The 22958-nt window shown below is 44.2% G+C and overlaps 1 protein-coding gene across 3 annotated transcripts in view; it reads left to right on the forward strand.

Moving 5' to 3' along the window:
* CACNA1H (calcium voltage-gated channel subunit alpha1 H) overlaps nucleotides 1–22958 on the forward strand; it is a 606200-nt gene that overhangs the window by 551008 nt on the left and 32234 nt on the right. For 2 of the 3 annotated variants that reach the window (XM_073648442.1, XM_073648440.1), the window contains exon 25: nucleotides 2086–2299. In XM_073648442.1, the coding sequence (XP_073504543.1) occupies nucleotides 2086–2299 (214 nt within the window). The remainder of the gene's footprint in view (nucleotides 1–2085; nucleotides 2300–22958) is intronic. The other variant, XM_073648441.1, reaches the window with a different exon arrangement.

Here is a 22958-nt window from a genome sequence, read left to right on the forward strand (position 1 = left end):
ACAGTACAGGGATAATACACACAGTGATGTCACAGTACAGGGGTAATATACACAGTGATGTCACAGTACAGAGATAATACACACAGTGATGTCACAGTACAGGGGTAATATACACAGTGATGTCACAGTACAGAGGTAATACACACCGTGATGTCACAGTACAGGGATAATACACACAGTGATGTCACAGTACAGGGATAATACACACAGTGATGTCACAGTACAGAGATAATATACACAGTGATGTCACAGTACAGAGATTATACACACAGTGATGTCACAGTACAGGGGTAATATACACAGTGATGTCACAGTACAGGGATAATACACACAGTGATGTCACAGTACAGGGGTAATACACACAGTGATGTCACAGTACAGAGATAATACACACAGTGATGTCACAGTACAGGGGTAATATACACAGTGATGTCACAGTACAGGGATAATACACACAGTGATGTCACAGTACAGGGATAATACACACAGTGATGTCACAGTACAGGGATAATACACACAGTGATGTCACAGTACAGGGGTAATATACACAGTGATGTCACAGTACAGAGATAATACACACTGTGATGTCACAGTACAGGGGTAATATACACAGTGATGTCACAGTACAGGGATAATACACACAGTGATGTCACAGTACAGGGATAATACACACAGTGATGTCACAGTACAGGGGTAATATACACAGTGATGTCACAGTACAGAGATAATACACACAGTGATGTCACAGTACAGGGGTAATATACACAGTGATGTCACAGTACAGGGATAATACACACAGTGATGTCACAGTACAGGGATAATACACACCGTGATGTCACAGTACAGGGATAATACACACAGTGATGTCACAGTACAGGGGTAATATACACAGTGATGTCACAGTACAGGGGTAATATACACAGTGATGTCACAGTACAGAGATAATACACACAGTGATGTCACAGTACAGGGGTAATATACACAGTGATGTCACAGTACAGGGATAATACACACAGTGATGTCACAGTACAGGGGTAATATACACAGTGATGTCACAGTACAGAGATAATACACACAGTGATGTCACAGTACAGGGGTAATATACACAGTGATGTCACAGTACAGAGGTAATACACACCGTGATGTCACAGTACAGGGATAATACACACAGTGATGTCACAGTACAGGGATAATACACACAGTGATGTCACAGTACAGGGATAATACACACAGTGATGTCACAGTACAGGGATAATACACACAGTGATGTCACAGTACAGGGATAATACACACAGTGATGTCACAGTACAGGGATAATACACACAGTGATGTCACAGTACAGAGATAATACACACAGTGATGTCACAGTACAGAGGTAATACACACCGTGATGTCACAGTACAGGGATAATACACACCGTGATGTCACAGTACAGGGATAATACACACAGTGATGTCACAGTACAGGGATAATACACACAGTGATGTCACAGTACAGGGATAATACACACAGTGATGTCACAGTACAGGGATAATACACACAGTGATGTCACAGTACAGGGATAATACACACAGTGATGTCACAGTACAGAGATAATACACACAGTGATGTCACAGTACAGAGGTAATACACACCGTGATGTCACAGTACAGGGATAATACACACCGTGATGTCACAGTACAGGGATAATACACACAGTGATGTCACAGTACAGGGATAATACACACAGTGATGTCACAGTACAGGGATAATACACAGTTATACCACAGCCCAGGAGAAATACAAAAGCAATGGCCCTTTCCATCACCCTTAGTTATCACTAGCTGCCCCTTCTGTGGGAGCCTTAGTTGTTGGACCCCACATTCAGTGCTATACCTGGTAGCTATGTTCATGCTTGTCAGAGACTTCTAGCACCGGCATAATTTACTTTAGTCCCCAGCCTGTGACTCTCCAGTTGTTGCAGAACTACAACTCCTAGCATCCCCAGCAAAATGGAGAACCAAAGGTTAGGGATTGCCGCCATACATAAATGGTGTCATTTGATGCCTTGGTGTAAATTTCGGCCATGTTTCCATTACCTTGCAGCCAATTCGGAACCACAACCCATGGATGCTACTGTACTTCATCTCATTCCTCCTCATCGTCAGCTTCTTTGTGCTGAACATGTTCGTGGGCGTGGTGGTAGAGAACTTTCACAAGTGCCGCCAGCACCAGGAGGCTGAGGAGGCCCGTCGCAGGGAGGAGAAACGGCAGCGTCGCCTGGAGAAAAAGCGCAGGAGTAAGGCGTTGTATATGTCTGGTCGGTAGACTGTTTACCAAAGAATCTTTCTGAGCCCTGCCTGCCACTGTAGCCAAACTAGAGCTTAAGCTACGTAGAGAAATCCGGAGTGCGGCCGACTCAAGGAAAACCCTTTGAGATGGAAACAGGATGCAACCGAGTAATCAGTTATTGAGGGGCACCGGGTGACATGCAGGGTTTTTATTCTACCGGAATGTATAGGACAGTGGTGGAGTAGCCCATTGACTAGATGGGACATCAAGTGTCCACTTTTTGGGGGCTCATATATGTAACATTCAATATTTTCCATTGGTCATGACCCATGTAAGGTCCTTTAGACTCTCACAAGGTGCCATGGGCAACATCACCAATTTTAAGACCACCAGGTAGCAGATGTCTTCTCGGACCTTAGGCCTGTGACGTTATTCTTTTTTGTCCATCACCGCTCTGTTGTCACTTGTTATAACTTTTTTTTTATTACATTTAGATATATATTTTCTGCCTTCAATTAATGAAATTGATGATAACGGAGAGCCGATGGATAAATCTCAATTAGGCACAAAATATTTTTCTTAGATGGAGTATTGTGATGATTTCAATCCATCGATGAGAGCTGGGACCAACACCAATGTCCTAAATAGGAGGGTTCCACGTCAGAGGCATAGACACAACCCCACCCATAATCCCATTGGGTTGAGAGGAGCTGTGGATGTGCCACCATCACTGACCTGCAATGGGGACCATTTCTTGAGGACATTGGTGGACGTTTCATCTCATCGCGACCTCTTGGGTGACTGACATATCAGAAGATCCAACTGTGGGACAACCCCTTAGCTAAACCCTCATAATCATAGGAGTTTCGGTGACTAGATGATTAATGCCATATGCTTTATCCCCCAACCTAAGCTTATACGCAAGGAGCCCAATGCAAGTCCCATCAGGCAATACTGTTTCTTGCATTGCTGCTTTACTAAACTCAAATTTGAGCTGCCCCATAATGCATGTATTAATACCTCCTACCTGACCGGACCTGAATGATGCAGAATGCCACCCATTATGTACTGAGCTCCGCCAGTCACCATATAACACAAGTGCTTCACTCGAGGCCTTTGATGACTGACACTCACTCTGCCGCCTTTTCCTCTCAAACCTGCGTAGATGCAACTAAAATGTGAGCGCATGTCCCTGCATGCAAAACTCAGGCTGCATGTGGAACGTAGGCCGAGCAGAGAAACCCGAATCACATCCATGTACCAATGCACTGACTTTAATATTCTAACACGTTAATGATCATTTCTTATTGATTTTATATTAAGGGTTAATTATATGGATCCAAACGGAGACTGTTCCAGTGACATCACATTGCCAGGGTGATGATGTCACTGAATATGGGCCAAGCTGCTATTCAAAGTTCATTAGTAAAGTAGATTATACGTTAGCTGGGTCCCTCTGGACCCCTCAGCTGCTAGTACCCAGGCACATCCTAATTGCCCGTCCGCCATAAAGCTGCATTATCTAGGAGTAAAAAGTGTGGTCAAATGTTGATAAGTCTGGATGGGTCTGATTTTATGACCTGGTGATCAAGAATCTCATATTATCAGAAGAGCTCAATATTGTCCTAGCAGCCATCGTTAATCCTGTTAGTAATGAGGGGCCAACCTGAGCCACATCAGTGACATCATAATGCATGTGTGACCATATCACTGAATATTGGAAAATCTGACTTTAACCAAGGGTAAGAAACTGGTATAGTATATAGACTTCTGGATCTCTCAGATACAGACCTGGACACATCCCGAATGCCCAACTGTTCAGCCCACAGGCATAAAGATTAAACATTATCAAGGGGTAAAATATGTGGGTTCGGATGTTAAAATCTGCTCATTACTGACTCATCCAGACTTATTATGACCTGGCCATGACTAAGCTGAGAATCAAGAATCTGAGATGATTGGAAGAGTTCAATATTATCCATCTGCCATCTTTAATCCTGATAACCATGGTGGGGCAAACTGAGTCTGCCCTGAGTCACCAGTGACATCACAATACCCATGTGATGATGTCACTTATTATGGGACATCTAGTTGTTAATTATTGATCAAACCCTAGTAAAGTAGATTTCACTAGACCTGGATGTCCACCACCAGGCTCATTCAGCTGCAACTCGGGGCACATCGAGATTGTCCAACAGCTCAGTCCTCCGCCTCAAAGCAGCATTATCAAGTGTTAAAAAGTGAGGTCAGATCTTTCTAAGTTAGGATTTGGCAACTTAGAGGCTGATTGTAGTACATAATGATGATCAAACTGAGAATCTAAGATGGTAGATGATCGGAAGAGCTCAATATTTTCTTAGCAGCCATTGGTAATCCTGATAATAATGGAGTCAAACTGAGACTTCCCTGAGTCCCTAATGGCATCACTATGCCAGGGTGATGATGTCACTTATGATGGGACAATCTTCTGTTGAACTGGGGAGGGGGGCAAAATTCCTAGTACAGTAGACTTCACTTTAGCTGGATGTCCACCATCTGGCTTCTTCTGGACCCAGCAGCTACTAGACCCAGCACATTCCGATTGCTCAACTGCTAAGTCCTCCCATCATAAAGTTGCATTATCTAGGAGCAAAAAGTAGGGTCAAACATTGATAAGTCTGTATTAGCAAGTCATTGGCTTATTTTTTGACCTAAAGATGATCAAACTGAGAACAATCTTAGATGATCGGAAGAGCTCAATATTGTCTCAACAATCATTCACGATCCTGATGACGTAAGACTGTCCTGAGTTCCTAGTGACATCACTGTATCACTTAATATGGGACAACCTGCTGTATAACCAAGGGTCAAAAATCCTCTAGTAGAGTATATATCACTATAAATGGGTGTCTACCACCAGGCGTCTTTTGAACACCACATCCTTATTGCCCAACTGTGCAGTACTTCACCATAAGGCTGTATTGTCAAGGGGTAAAACGTGTGGCCAGATGTCAGATTAGTCAATAATGGGTTGATATTATTACCTATGATCATCAAGATGTGACTTTTAGAAGATCGAAAGAGGTCAATATTCTCCCAGCATCCCTCAATCACCAATCGTTGAATGATGTCCTCCTGGGCAATATTGGGTTGGTCACCACTTAGATGAATTCCTATGGAAGATTGGTTGTTTATTAGTGCTGTGCTGATATCATCATATGCAAAAAGATACCAATGCCACTTACAATGGGGAGAGTTGCATTTCCCTTTAAGTCAGCTTCGTGCATAGTTAGTAGAATTATTTATCAATGACTGAAATGCTGGCGAGCACTATAGATTCCCGTTGGGATGCCAATGGTGAAGAGAAAAACATAGCCTCCTTGTGTTGGGAACCTTGAGCAGCAATACCACACACAGCAAGTGGACAAGGATGGCGCTGTTTCTGGAAGCAGCCATGTTTTTCCAATCCTGAACACCTTTAAGATGTGAGGATGACTAAAGCTGGTCATACACATTAGATGGCTGTCGGCCGATCGATCGTTCGGCCAACAGACATCTCAGTCAACTCTCCCATACATAGGAGCGCTCATCCAGCCGAGCAATCATCCAGCCGAGCGCTCCTGTGTTTCTCTACGAGAATGCTGCCGTCTGACAGGTCGGTTGGCGGCTTAGCTCAGTGAGAACAATGCAGTCGGCAGTTCGAAATAGGACATGTCCGTTCAACAGTGATCCCAATGATCAGTCGGCCAGTGCCACCATACACATAAGACAGCCAAAACTATTGATATTGGTGGGTTCAGCCAACATAAGACTGATCGTATGGGGGGCCTTAAATCAGGGTTTGATTGTCTAAATGTCACCTGGCCGGACCCTTGTGTGTATATATATGGTCCTGGTAGGGGAGGACATTAATACTAAAACCAACCTATTTAGATATAAGGTGGGATTGTCACTCTTTCCTGGTGCATACAATAGAAGGCACGGTCTATTAGCTCTAAAATAACTTTCCCAGTATGCGAAGACTGCACAACCATCGGGGATTTCAGGACGAGTTGTTAATATCTAAATACAATTGCGGCTGTATATGTAATTTTAGGTCACTTCTCCGGTGGTCTCCTGGGGGAAGCTTATCAAGAAGAGCTTCGCAGTGTGATACTATCTGGGTGATTGTCTTTGGAAAGTGTTTATTGCAGAGAGGCTTGAGATGTAATGCGATAGGACCAGCACGACTGCACAAGATAACGCCGCAAGACATCCTTCAAATAACACCCACCTCCAAAAAAAACGCGCTTCACCAGGGAAAAAAAAAAGAAAAAAACAATTGTGAGAAATTATCCTAAATAGGTTGAAGGAATCCCCAGACAAGCGGCCGTATTGCAATCCGTGCAGGGTGACTGCCTCCAAGCAAGGGCAGGACGACAGCATCTAAGTGGGAGAGGGAATAAGAGACTTGATTGGTTTTGATTTTAACCTTATGAATCTCCTTCTTCCACTTACAGACGATTTACGTTCAGTCTTTAACCTCTTCAAGTGCCGAAGGCTCATGGATTTCTGCCGTCTCATAGAATAGATAGAGGAAAACAGACCTGAGCTACTAAATGAAGACATTATGAATATAGTGAGGAATCGACAAGGCCACCCCCCAGCAAATATTTTGAGGACAGCTTGTGTTTTATTCACTGATTCTGTACAAATCGCAATAGTTTATCAATGTCCAAAACGCAGTATTCACTGATACAGCGGCTCTACAGTGACTGCTGTATATTTCATACAGATTCCGAAAACAATGTAGGCTATCCAATGTAATATCAAAGTGGACCTCCAAGCATAATCTGACCATTATCACCCCGGTAGAGCTGGACTTTCTAGGCAATTGAACCTTCTAACCTGTGGATCCCCTGAGTTTTGGTTCATCTTAGCTTTGATCCTTTTGAGCTTTCACACGTCTGAGCTTTAGATTGTCTAATATTTGGATTTTTGATCTTTGGGTCCTCTCTGCTTTGGTTCCTCTGTACTTTGGCTTTAAGTGTAGGATTCTCTTAGCCTTGGATCTTCTAAGCTTTGGCTCCTCTTATGTTTGGCTTTTCTGAGCTTGGATTGCTCTGAGCTTTATATCCTTTGAACTTTAAAGCTGGCCATACAGATTAGATGGCTGTCGGACGAACAATGGTTTGGCCGATCGTTCAGGTGACAGCCATCTCAGACATCTCAGCCAACACTCCCATACCCTGGAATGCTAGCTCGGCTGAGCCCTCCTGTGATCTCTATGAGGAAGCCTCTAACTGGCATGTCATTCAGCGCCTTAGCTCAGGGAAAACAACACAATCTCCAGTCCTAAATCGGACATGTCCGATTGACATCTTTCCGACCATCAGTTGGACATAAGACTGTAGGCCAAACCAGTTGAGCTTTGGATCCTTTGAGCCTATGCTCCTCTGAGCTTTGGATCCTATGAGCTTTAGTCTTTCTTAGCTTTGGGTCCTCCTCTGAGCTTAGAGTCTACTGAGCTTTGGATCCTCTGAGCTTAGTGTTTTTACAGCTTTAGATCCTCTGAACCTTGAGTCTTCTGAGCCTTGGATCCTCAGACCTAAGGCAGGCTCCTTTGAGCTTTGGATCCTCTGCATTTTAGGTCCTTTAAGCTTTGAAGTTATTGAACATTGGATTCCCTGAGCTCTGGGATCTCATAGCTTTAGATCCTCCAAGATTTGAGTCTTTTTAGTTTTGGATTCCCAGAGCTTAAACTCCTGTAAGTTTCTGATCCTTTGCATTTTAGGTCCATAAGCCTTGAATTTTACAAGCTTTGGATCATCTGAGCTTTGAGTCCTCCCGTGAGCATTTTGTACTCTGAGTTTTGAACTCTCTGGGCTTTGAGTATGGTTCCTCTGAGCTTTGGTTACTCACAGCTTTAGATCCTATGAGCCTTGAGTCATCTGAGCTTGTAATCCTTTGTGCTTTTGTTTTTCTGAGTTTACCATGGTCTGAGCTCTGGGTGCTTTGATTTTTGGCTACTATGAGTTTTGGGTCTTTTCTAAAATGAACTTTGGATCCACTACGTTTTGGTTCTTCTGTGCTTTGGGTTCTTTAAGCTTGACCTTTGATCTTTGGCTGTATTGAGGTTAGTCACCTCTGACATTTGGGTCCTCTGAGTTTTTGGGTCCTTAAGCTTTAGTTCCTCTGAGCATTAGGCCATTGGAGGCTTTGCTGTTTATAGCTATGAGTTTTCTTTGTTTTCTTTTTAGCTTTGGATTCTCTGAGCTTTAGGTCCTCCTCTGAACATTACGTTTTCTGGGCTTTGGATCCACTGAGATTTAAATCTTTTGAGTTTGGTTTCTCTGAGCTCTGGGTTCTCACTGCTTTTTATCCTATGAGCCTTGAGTTATCTGAGCTTGGCTCTGAGCTTGTAATCCTTTATGCTTTAGTTTTTCTGAGTTTACGATTGTCTGAGCTCTGGGTTCTTTGAGTTTTGGCTACTATGAGCTTTATGTCTTTTTCTAAAATGAACCTTGGATCCACTAAGTTTTGGTTCCTCTTAGCTTTGGGTTCTTTAAGCTTGGATCCTTTGAGCTTTGGCTCTTTTGAGGTTAGTCACCTCTGACCTCTGGGTCTTCTGAGTTTTGGGTCCTTAAGCTTTAGCTCCTCTGAACATTGGGCCATCTGAAGCTTTGCTCTTTGGAGCTATGAGTTTTCTTTGGGCTTTTTTTTTTGAAGCTTTCAGACTTTTGATTGCTGGATCTTCTAAATGTTAGACTTCTCGAGCTTTGGCTCATCTGATCTTTAGATTTTCTCAGCTTTGTGTCATCTTCACTTAGTTTTTTTGATCTTTGGATGTTCTAAATATCAGATCTTCATGTGTACACATGGAGCCCTAGACAGTATGCTCTTCAGTATAAGCCAACATAGCTAAATGAGAAAAATAGCACAACACTAAATTCTAAAGAAGAACAAAAACAGGGTGAAAACACAACAAAAAGAAAAAAAAGGAACATGAAGTTCTTATTTTTTACATAAGTGAAAATTAAAAACAATAAGAAACATATGCCAAACCATGGAACCATAGTATGATAAGTCCTACTGCGGAACACAAACCCTGATAAGATATCAAAGAAAACTAATATGATACACCTGAAGGGTGAAGTTCAATGAAAGTGCTGTGAGCATATAACAGAATCTCAATAATGTGATATCTGCATGAAAAAAAACAGTAAAAAAAGGACACCCACAGAGAACAATACAAATGTGTTACATGACTCCCTGCACTGCCGGTGTACCCCAGCGGGTATCGCTGCCTGCTGGTGCAGCTTCGTTGGGGGTCATTCAATTTAAGCATTGACTTTCATGTAGATGCCAATACTTCATACTTGTCAGAAGTCGGGGCCCCAGCACTGAGCTGCTTTCCACCTCATTTCTGAATTTCACATTTTTGTGGAGCAATATTCGTGGACGCACTGACTCATGTAATGGCGTCTCCTTGTCCCATAACTCTGTCTTAGTACAAATAGCTGCTCTATATCTGCAGGATCGTTCTCGTCAGGGACGCGGAATAGAATTCACAGTTGGCTTATTTAATACAGATCTGTTTCTTCATTCATAGTGATAGCGGCATCGCACATAATCAGTAAACACTTTAGTGATAGCGCTCCACCGGACCAACCTGTACACTGCATCCAGTCTTAAAGGAGCAATGCAGACTTAAAATTAGCTACCAGAAGATGCCCAGGTTATACAAGCATGGTGCATATCACTATATACTGTACAAGGAGATGTATTACATACCAGCTGTACATATCTACAGGTGCATCTCACTAAATTAGAATATCATCAAAAAGTTAATTTATTTCAGTTCTTCAATATAAAAAGTGAAACTCCTATATTATATAGAGTCATTACACACAGAGGGATCTATTATATAGAGTCACTACACACAGAGGGATCTATTATATAGAGTCATTACACACAGAGGGATCTATTATATAGAGTCATTACACACAGACTTTTGTGTTTTCATTGGCTGTAAGCCATAATCATCAACATTAACAGAAATAAACACTTGAAATAGATCACTCTGTAATGACTATATAATATAGGAGTTTCACGTTTTGTATTGAAGAACTGAAATAAATTAACTTTTTGATGATATTCTAATTTAGTGAGATGCACCTGTAATTATATACAGGAGATGCCCAGGTTATACCACCTGTACATATATAATTATATACAGGAGATGCACAAGTTATACCAGGTGTAAAATATATAATTATCTACAGAATATACCCAGGTTAAACCTGCTGTACATATATATAATTATATACAGACAGTGGCGTACCGCCAATGGCGGCTGGCCACGCGACTGCTATGGGGCCCATGAGCCAGGGAGGCCCCAAAGCAGCGGGGGAACGAGGAGGATAGGTGAGTATTGTATTTACCATATATACACGAGTATAAGCCGAGTTTTTGAGACAATATTTTGTGCTGAAAAAGCTGCCCTCGGCTTATACTTGGGTATATACTCGAGTATATAGAAATTCCGTTGGTGGATAGTGGCCGGGGGGAGGTTGCGGCGGCATAGGAGCGGGACACACGCTGAAGTCGGCTGCTGCAGCTACCACGTGTGCCCGCTGCAAAAGGGAAATGAATATTCCCTCTTCTCCACTCCCATGGGCATGGAGAAAAATTAATATTCATTCTCTTTAGTAGCGGGCACAGAGGAGCACTGAGCCACAGCTCCTGCTGACAGTGCCCGCTACTAAAGAGAATGCATATTCACTCCTCTCCACGGCCATAGTGCCAGCGTAGAGAGGAGTGAATATGTCGGCAGCTCACATCAGCGTCTGGGAGCGCATGGCTGTGACGCCATGCACTGCTCAGATGCTGACATGAGCTGCTGGCAGACAGGACGCAGCGCTGGAGCAGAGGTAAGAAAGGTGAGTATAGGTGTTTATTTTTATATGTGTGCAGTGATGGGGGTGTACATACCAGGATTAGGGATGATGGGGCCATACATACCAGGATTGGGGGATGAGAGGGCCATGCATACCAGGATTGGGGGATGAGGGGGCCATACATACCAGGATTGGGAGATGAGGTGGCCATGCATACCAGGATTGGGGGATGAGGGGGCCATGCATACCAGGATTGGGGATGAGGGGGCCATGCAGACCAAAAGTTTGGACACACCTTCTCATTTAAAGATTTTTCTGTATTTTCATGACTATAAAAATTGTACATTCACACTGAAGGCATCAAAACTATGAATTAACACATGTGGAATTATATACTTATCAAAAAAGTGTGAAACAACTGAAAATATGTCTTATATTCTAGGTTCTTCAAAGTAGTCACCTTTTGCTTTGATGACTGCTTTGCACACTCTTGGCATTCTCTTGATGAGCTTCAAGAGGTAGTCACCGGAAATGGTCTTCCAACAATCTTGAAGGAGTTCCCAGAGATGCTTAGCACTTGTTGGCCCTTTTGCCTTCACTCTGTTGTCCAGCTCACCCCAAACCATCTTGATTGGGTTCAGGTCTGGTGACTGTGGAGGCCAGGTCATCTGGTGTAGCACCCCATCACTCTCCTTCTTGGTCATATAGCCTTTACACAGCCTGGAGGTGTGTTTGGAGTCATTGTCCTGTTGAAAAATAAATAGTTGTCCAACTAAACGCAAACCGGATGGAATAGCATGCCGCTGCAAGATGCTGTGGTAGCCATGCTGGTTCAGTATGTCTTCAATTTTGAATAAATCCCCAACAGTGTCACCAGCAAAGCACCCCCACACCATCACACCTCCTCCTCCATGCTTCACGGTGGGAACCAGCCATGTAGAGTCCATCTGTTCACCTTTTCTGCGTCACACAAAGACACGGTGGTTGGAACCAAAGATCTCAAATTTGGACTCATCAGACCAAAGCACAGATTTCCACTGGTCTAATGTCCATTCCTTGTGTTCTTTAGCCCAAACAAGTCTCTTCTGCTTGTTGCCTGTCCTTAGCAGTGGTTTCCTAGCAGCTATTTTACCATGAAGGCCTGCTGCACAAAGTCTCCTCTTAACAGTTGTTGAAGAGATGTGTCTGCTAGAACTTTGTGTGGCATTGACCTGGTCTCTAATCTGAGCTGCTGTTAACCTGCGATTTCTGAGGGTGACTCGGATAAACTTATCCTCAGAAGCAGAGGTGACTCTTGGTCTTCCTTTCCTGGGGCGGTCCTCATGTGAGACAGTTTCTTTGTAGCGCTTGATGGTTTTTGCAACTGCACTTGGTGACACTTTCAAAGTTTGCCCAATTTTTCGGACTGACTGACTTTCATTTCTTAAAGTAATGATGGCCACTCGTTTTTCTTTACTTAGCTGCTTTTTTCTTGCCATAATACAAATGCTAACAGTCTATTCAATAGGACTATCAACTGTGTATCCACCAGACTTCTGCACAACACAACTGATGGTCCCAACCCCATTTATAAGGCAAGAAATCCCACTTATTAAACCTGACAGGGCACACCTGTGAAGTGAAAACCATTTCCGGTGACTACCTCTTGAAGCTCATCAAGAGAATGCCAAGAGTGTGCAAAGCAGTCATCAAAGCGAAAGGTGGCTACTTTGAAGAACCTAGAATATAAGACATATTTTCAGTTGTTTCACACTTTTTTGTTAAGTATATAATTCCACATGTGTTAATTCATAGTTTTGATGCCTTCAGTGTGAATGTACAATTTTCAAAGTCATGAAAATACGGAAAAATCTTTAAATGAGAAGGTGTGTCCAAACTTTTGGTCTGTACTGTACCAAGATTGGGGATGAGGGTGCCGTGCATTCCAGGATTGGGGATGAGGGGTGCCATACATACCAGGATTGGGGATGAGGGGGCCATACATACCAGAATTGGGGGATGAGGGGTGCCATACATACCAGGATTGGGGAATGAGGGGGGCTATACATACCAGGATTTGGGGGATGAGGGGGCTATACATACCAGGATTTGGGGATGAGGGGTGACATACATACCAGGATTGGGGGATGAGGAGTGCCATACATACCAGGATTGGGGGATGAGGGGTGCCATATATACCAGAATTGTGGGATGAGGGGTGCCATACATACCAGGATTGGGGGATGAGGAGGCCATGCATACCAGGATTGGGGATGAGGGGGCCATACATACCAGGATTGGGGATGAGGGGGCCATACATACCTGGATTGGGGATGAGGGGGCCATGTATACCAGGATTGGGATGAGGGGGCCATACATACCAGGATTGGGGATGAGGGAGCCATGCATAACAGGATTGGGGATGAGGAGCCATACATACCTGGATTGGGGATGAGGGGGCCATGCATACCAGGATTGGGGATGAGGGGACCATGCATACCAGGATTGGGGATGAGGGGGCCATGCATACCAGGATTGGGATGAGGGGGCCATACATACCAGGATTGGGGATGAGGGGCCATGTGTTATGATCTGCAACATGTACTAAGGAAAGATAGGGGAAAGATGTCCCTAAGGTAAGACTAAGCTGAATCCCTACGATGTAGCGGGCTGCCTGTTCCTAGCGAACAGACCCGCCTTAGTCCTCGGCTAGTCTGAACGAAGACCTATAGCATAAGGGGAGGGGTCCCTAAAAGAACTAAGGACTGGGACAAAAATGGGACACCTCCTAAACAGAGAAGTTGTTGCAGAACACAAAAAGACAAACTGACAAAAAGGTACTAGAGGTCCCAGAAGGACCAAGCGAACTGACAGAGAAAGGCACTGAAACACCTGGCTAGAGAGACAGTCAAACACTGAAGTCCAGCTCAGCCAAAAGGGCGGAGCTGGAATATAAAGGCAGATGGTCACGTGACCGCAAAACACAAGATGGAAAAAAACAAACAGGAGGGTTCTAACACCATGCATACCAGGATTGGGGATGAGGGGGCCATGCATACCAGGATTGGGGATGAGGGAGCCATGCATACCAGGATTGGGGATGAGGGAGCCATGCATACCAGGATTGGGGATGAGGGAGCCATGCATACCAGGATGGGGAAATTTACCAGTAGCTGCTGCATTTCCCACTCTAGGCTTATACTCGAGTTAATACGTTTTCCCAGTATTTTGTGGTAAAATTAGATACCTCGGCTTATACGTTAATTATATACAGGATATGCCCAGGTTATACCAGCTGTACATATATAATTATATACAGGAGATGCCCAGGTTATACCAGCTGTACATATATAATTATATACAAAAGATGCCCAGTTTATACCAGCTGTACATATATAATTATATACAGGAAATGCCCAGGTTATACCAGCTGTACATATATAATTATATACAGGAGATATCCAGGTTATACCAGCTGTACATATATAATTATATACAGGAGATGCCCAGGTTATACCAGCTGTACATATATAATTATATACAGGAGATGCCCAGGTTATACCAGCTGTACATATATAATTATATGCAAAAGATGCCCAGTTTATAGCCGCTGGACATATATAATTATATACAGAATATACCCAGGTTATACCAAATTGGTCCATATAAATCTTAGGCCCTGTTCACATGATGCTAATACATATTTTTGTTCACGATTTTCTGAACATGTTGTATAATCACATAATTTTTACCGCATTTTTGGAAAATCACAAAAGTTAAAAGACATTGGGAACGTGTTGTTTGCAGACAGTCTAGGGGACTTCTTACTGACTGGTGGGTCCGGTGACCGCTGGGACCAGCAGGATGGGGAACTTTTACCCTCGTTACACAATGGTGCAGCAGGTCAGATGCCCGGACGCCGCTCCATTCATTCTGCTGGTGGCAAAATATATCTCGATTCCTTCTCGTATTTTGCCCGTCGCTGAATGCAGACGGAAAATGTCAGATTTAAATGCCGGAGCGCTCAGTATAACGTTCCACAATCAGAGGATTATTCATCACTTCACTATTGTTTAACAGGAGGGGAAAAAAAATCTGAGATTTTCTCCATAAAAGTAGAGCACGGCCCTGAAAATCCTCGAGGAGCCGCCAGAAGTGCGATCATTTCGCTAAAAATAAAACCACAATCGTTTGTTTTCTAATTCAGAATTTGTGAGCCGCATTGTATCGCGCTCGTAGCTGACACCCTCCTCGCGCCTCGTCACCAAAGACCCCGATAAAGAAGCCGCTGCTGCAGATTTATCTGCCGAGGATTATTTACAGACCGATCACAATTGTCACTTAGTAAATAGCCTAACACCGAAAAAAAACGATTCTCCTCGCTCATCTGGCAGAAGGGAAAAGTTTCTCCTTTGTTGTGCCGCTTGGCGATCCTTCATCTTCTGCTTTTTGTTTCCAAGATGGCACAGCATTGAAGGGACAGCGGTCCACAACAACATGGCTGCCACACTATCAGCACTTTTATGTAGATGATCGATGGCGGCAGGCTAAGCCGAAATTGTTCTTCACAGTCAAACCATTCCTCTCCTCTGCCTCGCGCTTCTTACTCCTCTTCTACAAGTTTAGGGAAAGTTGAGAAGTAGGAATATAGAGGGGTCCCGTAAGTAGCTGGGAGCGTGGTCTGGTGGGTCCTATGCCATGATTTCCTGTGTACAGATCATTGTACAGGAGGAGGAGGTGAGCTGTGACATCACCTATTATGGTGGATCCTGTGTTATCTACTGTATATAGAGGTTCATTGTACAGGAGGAGGAGGAGGTGAGCTGTGACATCACCTATTGTGAATGCTGAATCCTGTGTTATCTACTGTATATAGAGGGGTTATCAGTCATTGTTCAGGAGGAGGAGGAGGTAAGCTATGACATCACCTATTATGGTGGATCCTGTGTTATCAACTGTATATAGACGTGTTATCAGTCATTGTACAGGAGGAGGAGGTGAGCTGTGACATCACCTATTGTGAATGGCGGATCCAGTGTTATCAGGTGTATATAGAGGTGCTATCAGTCATTGTACAGGAGGAGGAGGTGATCTGTGACATCACCTATTGTGAATGGTGGATCCTGTGTTATCTACTGTACATAGAGGTGTTATCAGTCATTGTACAGGAGGAGGAGGAGGTGAGCTGTGACATCACCTATTGTGAATGGCGGATCCTGTGTTATCTACTGTATATAGAGGTGTTATCAGTCATTGTACAGGAGGAGGAGGTGAGCTGTGACATCACCTATTGTGAATGGCGGATCCTGTGTTATCAGGTGTATATAGAGGTGTTATCAGTCATTGTACAGGAGGAGGAGGAGGTGAGCTGTGACATCACCTATTGTGAATGGCGGATCCTGTGTTATCTTTATATAGGTGTCAGACTACTATAAGGCTCAGAATAAAACCTACACCTTTTTAGGAGTCTTTTTTATATACATAAATAAATACATAAATATACATTTAACATAAAATCTTGATATAAATAACCGGGCATTTTGCTGATGATACATTACTTTTAAATAAGATTTGCACCAATGGGTTTGTGGGGCGACTATGGGTCAGTCATGATGGGCATCCCATAGTAGGGGCAGATTTATGAAGCTTCTTTGTTGCTCATAGCAACCAATCACAGCGCCGCTTTCATTTTACCAGAGCAGTTTAAAAAATAAAAGCGGAGTTCAGATTGGTCGCTAAGGGCAACAAAGACCGTTTTCTTTCTTGGACACTTTTGATAATAGTCTGATGGCGTTGTCATCATCTTGGTCCTGAGGAGCAGTAATCCCCGGATTACCGACCTCCTGTCACAGGACTGCGTGGTGCGGAGTCCCTGATCCCTATGGTAATGGCGCATCGCCAGTTCTAGTAATACAATAATCCACATCAGACGGCTTCACCTGTTTCCATCCAATCTCAATCACTTTCCCCGGGGGATAGATCTGCAGCGAGTCTTCAGGGCTGCTTGTTCCATGAAAACAATTGATCTGCTCTCCCCGGGAACATCATCAGCTCGCCCGCCGCAAATAACAACATTTTATTAACCCGTTTCAACTCGCACAGCGTCTCCTGTCAGCGTTATCATCCTATGCGCTGAAATTCCTTCAATTCAGCATCTGATATTCCAGAAAATCATTTTCCAGAACATTCACAGACCTCATTTATCAAAATTGTTCTTGTTGCCCATAGCGACCAATAAGAGCTCAGCTTTCATTTCTTAAACACCTTTGGGAAAATGAAATCCAAGCTATGATTGGCTGCTATGAGTTTTAATTTTTGAAAGTTTTGGAAATCTAGTGTCGAAATCGGATAATGGGACAGATCTCATTTTTCAACAATGCAGATTGCAAACCATTTTAATCAAACTGATGGCCCACGGTCTCTCCTGCAAGGGACGCGAGAGGAGCGAAGGAGATTCCCCCACACACAGTATGATTCCCCAAAAGTGCTCCACACACAGTATGATTCCTTCACACACAGTATGATGCTCCTTCAGTGCCCCACACAGAGTATGATGCCCTCCCAGTGCCCCACACAGCGTATGATACCCCCTCAGTGCATCACACACAGTATGATGCCCCCACAGTGCCCCCCACACTGTATGATGAAGCTATAGTGCCCCACACACAGTATGATTCCCTACAGAGCCCCCACACACTGTATGATAAAGCCATAGTGCCCTACACACAGTATGATGCCCCCACAGTGCCCCCCACGCTGTATGATGAAGCTATAGTGCCCCACACACAGTATGATTCCCTACAGAGCCCCCACACACTGTATGATAAAGCCATAGTGCCCTACACACAGTATGATGCCCCCACAGTGCCCCCCACGCTGTATGATGAAGCCATAGTGCCCCACACACAGTATGATTCTCTACAGAGCCCCCACACACTGTATGATAAAGCCATAGTGCCCTACACACAGTATGATGCCCCCACAGTGCCCCCCACGCTGTATGATGAAGCCATAGTGCCCCACACACAGTATGATTCTCTACAGAGCCCCCACACACTGTATGATAAAGCCATAGTGCCCTACACACAGTATGATGCCCCCACAGTACCCACCACACTGTATGATGAAGCCATAGTGCCCCACACACAGTATGATTTCCCACAGTGCCTCCATTTCATCCCACTGGCAATGAAAAAACAATTCTCACCTAGCCTCATTCCCACAAGGAATGTAGCAGACATCCTCCCTATGCTGTGTGTGACCCATAGTGACACTATTGTGCCTTCTACGCAAAGCCCAAGGATGATTTTCACCACAGCCACCGTCCGCCCCACAAAAGCATAATGTCCCCACAGACCCCCTAAGTACTGACTGACAATTACTATATATATATATATATATATATATATATACACACACATAGTAGCAAGGCCAAGGTTGGCGGATGGTGCCCAGCCTTCGACTTTGGGTAGAGGGGGAGGGTATGTAGCAAGGCCAGGTAGGTGAGGGTTAAGTCCTAGCACTACAGGTCTTGATTAGGAGTGCACCTGCAGTGTGTTGCTAAGAACCAGGAAATGGATGTAGCAGAGTGGACTGTGTGAAGGCTGGTGAAGTAGCCAGCCAAAATGTGAGCTATAGCTGGGAGAAAGACAAGCCAGGGTGTCTTTCCGAAATGGATAGTGCCTGTGTCAGTAGGTGTCGCTGGTCAGTCTGTGTATCTGCCGGAGTATGCATGCCCGCCGGAGTATTGCCCTGCCGTATGTACTGTACTTTCCCGCTGTGTTTACCTTTGTGCCGGAGCCATGGCTGTTTTGTGTTAAACTCCCTCTGGGTTTTATGGAGCTAATAAACCTTGCCTTGTTTAACTATAACGTGGCACAGGAGGGCGCACAGATACCTGCAAAATCGAGACGCCGGGCGATGCAGTATGACACTGGTTCCAGCCTGGAGCACCCGCGGGCCACACTTTGCCCAGGCCTGGTCTAGATAATACTCTGGACTCCAGACTGATACATTTTTCCTGCACTGATACATTGCAACAAACTATCAGGACAGAAGTTAGATTTGTACTGTCGATCCATGTATCTCACAGAGGTCTGTCCAAACTAGATTCACTTGTAACAAACCTTCAGCTGTGAGACGTTTTCTGTCTGTACAGAATCTGGATACAAGGCAGAATGTTTTAATTCACTGACAACAAGCAGAGTTCTTGCAATTGGTGAGAAATTTAAACACAAAGTATATTAGAGACTATCAGGACTTGCCCATCTACTCCATTCTATACTGTAGGTCCCTTTGGGGGCGCATGGATCCCCCGCACACCTTTAGGATGACTGTGAGTCATCCTCATTCTCAGCCTTTCACTTTTTCGTAAGAATGGACTGGAAACTTTTTAGAGATATTACAGGGGGCCGTTAGGTGTTAAACACGGACACGGCCCCCGTCTGGACCACGTGTAATGAAGGCCGCAGACAAGTGACGGATGGATATAGATTTTACTGCGGAGGAAGGAGAACGATTTTCTCGCAGTTAATGGCGCTGTCAAACACGCATCAAATATTTTTGGACAGAATTGCTCCAGGATATTTCAGTCCTATAAGTGAGGGCGATCACTTCTGATTTAAAGGGGATGTGACGTATAATTTTATAAGAACTGCTTCTCCTTAGGCTTTGGAATATTCCAAATATTAAATCAGTCACATCAAAACTCCCAGATGTTCCGTAGAGTTTTGATGTCCGTGACATTGATTCTGCACTTTCTGACAAGTCAATTTGTCAAGAACTTCTAAAGCGTAAGCTCTAACCCTGCAGTACTGGGTACATGTACCACCGGGGGTACGCTCCATGACTTAAGGCGGGAACATGTGTTATCCTCATACTGTGCTTTGAATGGGAGACAGGAGATTGAACTTGTTGGAAAATCACCAGGATGATATTCAGCTCTTCCAATCATCAGAACTGGTCACCATTCTCACCAGGACATAAGACTGGACCAATAATTGGGCGCAGTCACCAGCTTTAGAGTCTAACCGAACTGCAGTCAGAACTGAATTAGTAGAAAATCTCTAGTCTCAGTTCCCACAGGTGAAGGATGTCCGGCTCTCAGTCATGTCGTAGGCCGTCTCAGAAAGATGTGTGGCGTCCTTTGTGTTGAGTATTGTCCGATGGTATCCATGTTTTCCGGGATCATGCTGTGCTTAAACCATGGCTGTGCCACTCGGAGATGTGACCATGATAAGCCACGTAGGGAAGATAGAATAGGACAACCGCAAATTCTCCAGCCTTCCGCAAGGTGGACCATACCAAATTATTTAGGGGGGGTGAGCAGACGGTAAAGACGTCACCACCATATTATGAATGTAGTCACAAGAATATTAGAGGGCTTTGAGAGTTGATCTATATACCCTCCTCGGCTACGTCCCCCCGCAGATCGCGCAGCCTGTGATAAGCTTTGCATGACTTTGATTTTGTGTTCTGCATGAGAGTCATTCCATGAACTTTGGAGAGATGATCATTTGATCTAGTTCACATGGGGCAGGGATGTGTAATTTTTGGTATGAAGCACAGGCTGACCATACTTGGTGCAAAATTTCTGGAGAAAGAACGATAGAGCGTGAACGGTAAAATGGCTCACCTTTATCCAGATGACATATCTACTTATCATGGAAGGTCATCTCTCTCAACAATACCCATTGTCATGATTTGGGCTTGTCAGAATGGTCTTAACATTAAGTCTTGCCCCCACATCGTTCCCAGAAACTGCAGTGGTGTGGACCTCTATATGTTTCCATCTTGGGAAACTGATGTGATTTAGCAGCTAGTCAAGTCAGGGCATGGAGGCAACATTGGCATGAAGCCCCTTCTTTTCTGTGAGAAGAGAGGACATCCTGACCACCCTGAATTACTACATTTCAGAAATCTAACATTGGGAATTTATCTTCTGAAGTGGAGGCAAGATATTGTCCAGGAACCCCTAGTTTTATCAAATCTTCTGCAGATCCATTAGACATTTACTGTCTATGGTTTGCCATATTGAGAAATCTCCACCATTGGCACCAGATGTGGTCACCTTGCCCCCCCACTGGATCTAGTGATCATCTTATTGTAATGTTGCTAGATGTCTCGGAGTTTTAGACCTAAAAAAAGTTTTGTAAATTCATAGTTTAGATTTTGTACACAAGCTTTAGGGTCCAGTAGTTAATTCCCAGGTGCCAGGACTGAGTCCAGCCTGATACACGAAAAGTCAATTATCTCATAGATTTAGTCGTAAGGTAAAATGATGATCTCCATGCAGAGGAGCTTTCATCTCTTTTGGGTAATTACTCGTCTTTTTCTCTTCTCCAGAGCATTAAAAATACATTATCTCCGTGCAGTTGCCGACCGCAGAAGCTTAAGCAGATCAAATGATGAAGCATTTATGTTCATCCTAAAATATACTGTAAATGTCTGACAATCCAGAGAGATTAGAGACGTTGAGAGATTAGAGACGTTCCAAACTTTTGGATGATACAAAACTAACAATAATAACGATGGTCACATTGAAATAGAAATAAATTGGTAACATTCCTTGATCATGTGTGGTCCAAAGGATACAGCTCTGAAGTTTTAAGTATCATCCCACTAGTGTATAGTCCCCAAGTCCCAGCAGAATAATGGTGTCCTACAAATGCACAATTCTAGCCCTAAATGAACAGAGAAGAGCACAAATCCACTTTCCTACAATTGAGAAGCTCCACAGTCCTAAAACACAGTCTCATGATCCAAAAAGGTCCAAGCTCCACAGTCCTAAAAGCCCAAAACGTCACAGTGTCTTATAGGAACACAATTATAGCCCCAAAATTGCATAGCTTCAAGCACATAAATGCACAGGTCCTACAATGGACAAGGTCCACAGTCAGATAAGTGGTCAGATAGGTCCATACAAAAGTGCTCAGCTCCACAGTCCTAAAAGTGAAAAGCTCTGCAGTTCCAGAAATACGCAGCTTCATAGACCACAGATTACTTAGCTTCATAGTCCTAGAAGTGCACCGCTTCACAATTTTACTAACGCACAGCTCAAGGCCCAAAAGTACACCGCTCTAGTGATTGGAGGACAAAGTACAAAATAAAGCTCCAGTCTCAAAAGTACACACCTACATTTTCACAAATACACAGATCCATAGTCCTACAAGTGCTCAGTAGTAGTGCACAGCTTCATAGTCCTACAAATTCTCAGCTCCACAGTCCTACAAGTGCTCAGCTCCACGGTACTACAAGTGCTCAGCTCCACAGTCCTACAAGTGCTCAGCTCCACAGTCCTACAAGTGCACAGCTCCACAGTCCTACAAGTGCTCAGCTCCACAGTCCTACAAGTACACAGCTCCACAGTCCTACAAGTACACAGCTCCACAGTCCTACAAGTGCACAGCTCCACAGTCCTACAAGTGCACAGCTCCACAGTCCTACAAGTGCTCAGCTCCACAGTCCTACAAGTGCACAGCTCCACAGTCCTACAAGTGCTCAGCTCCACAGTCTTACAAGTGCACAGCTCCACATTCCTACAAGTGCACAACTCCACAGTCCTACGAGTGCTCAGCTCAACAGTCCTAGATGTGGACAGCTCCACAGTCCTACAAGTACTCAGCTCCACAGTCCTACAAGTGCTCAGCTCCACAGTCCTTCAAGTGCTCAGCTCCACAGTCCTACAAGTGCTCAACTCCACAGTCCTACAAGTGCTCAGCTCCACAGTCCTACAAGTGCTCAGCTCCACAGTCCTACAAGTGCTCAGCTCCACAGTCCTACAAATGCTCAGCTCCACAGTCCTACGAGTGCACAGTTCCACAGTCCTACGAGTGCACAACTCCACAGTCC

This window comes from Phyllobates terribilis, unplaced genomic scaffold, assembly GCF_046119375.1.
Source record: "Phyllobates terribilis strain yellow unplaced genomic scaffold, ASM4611937v1 Scaffold_9__5_contigs__length_417890890, whole genome shotgun sequence".
Classification (NCBI taxonomy): Eukaryota; Metazoa; Chordata; class Amphibia; order Anura; family Dendrobatidae; genus Phyllobates; species Phyllobates terribilis.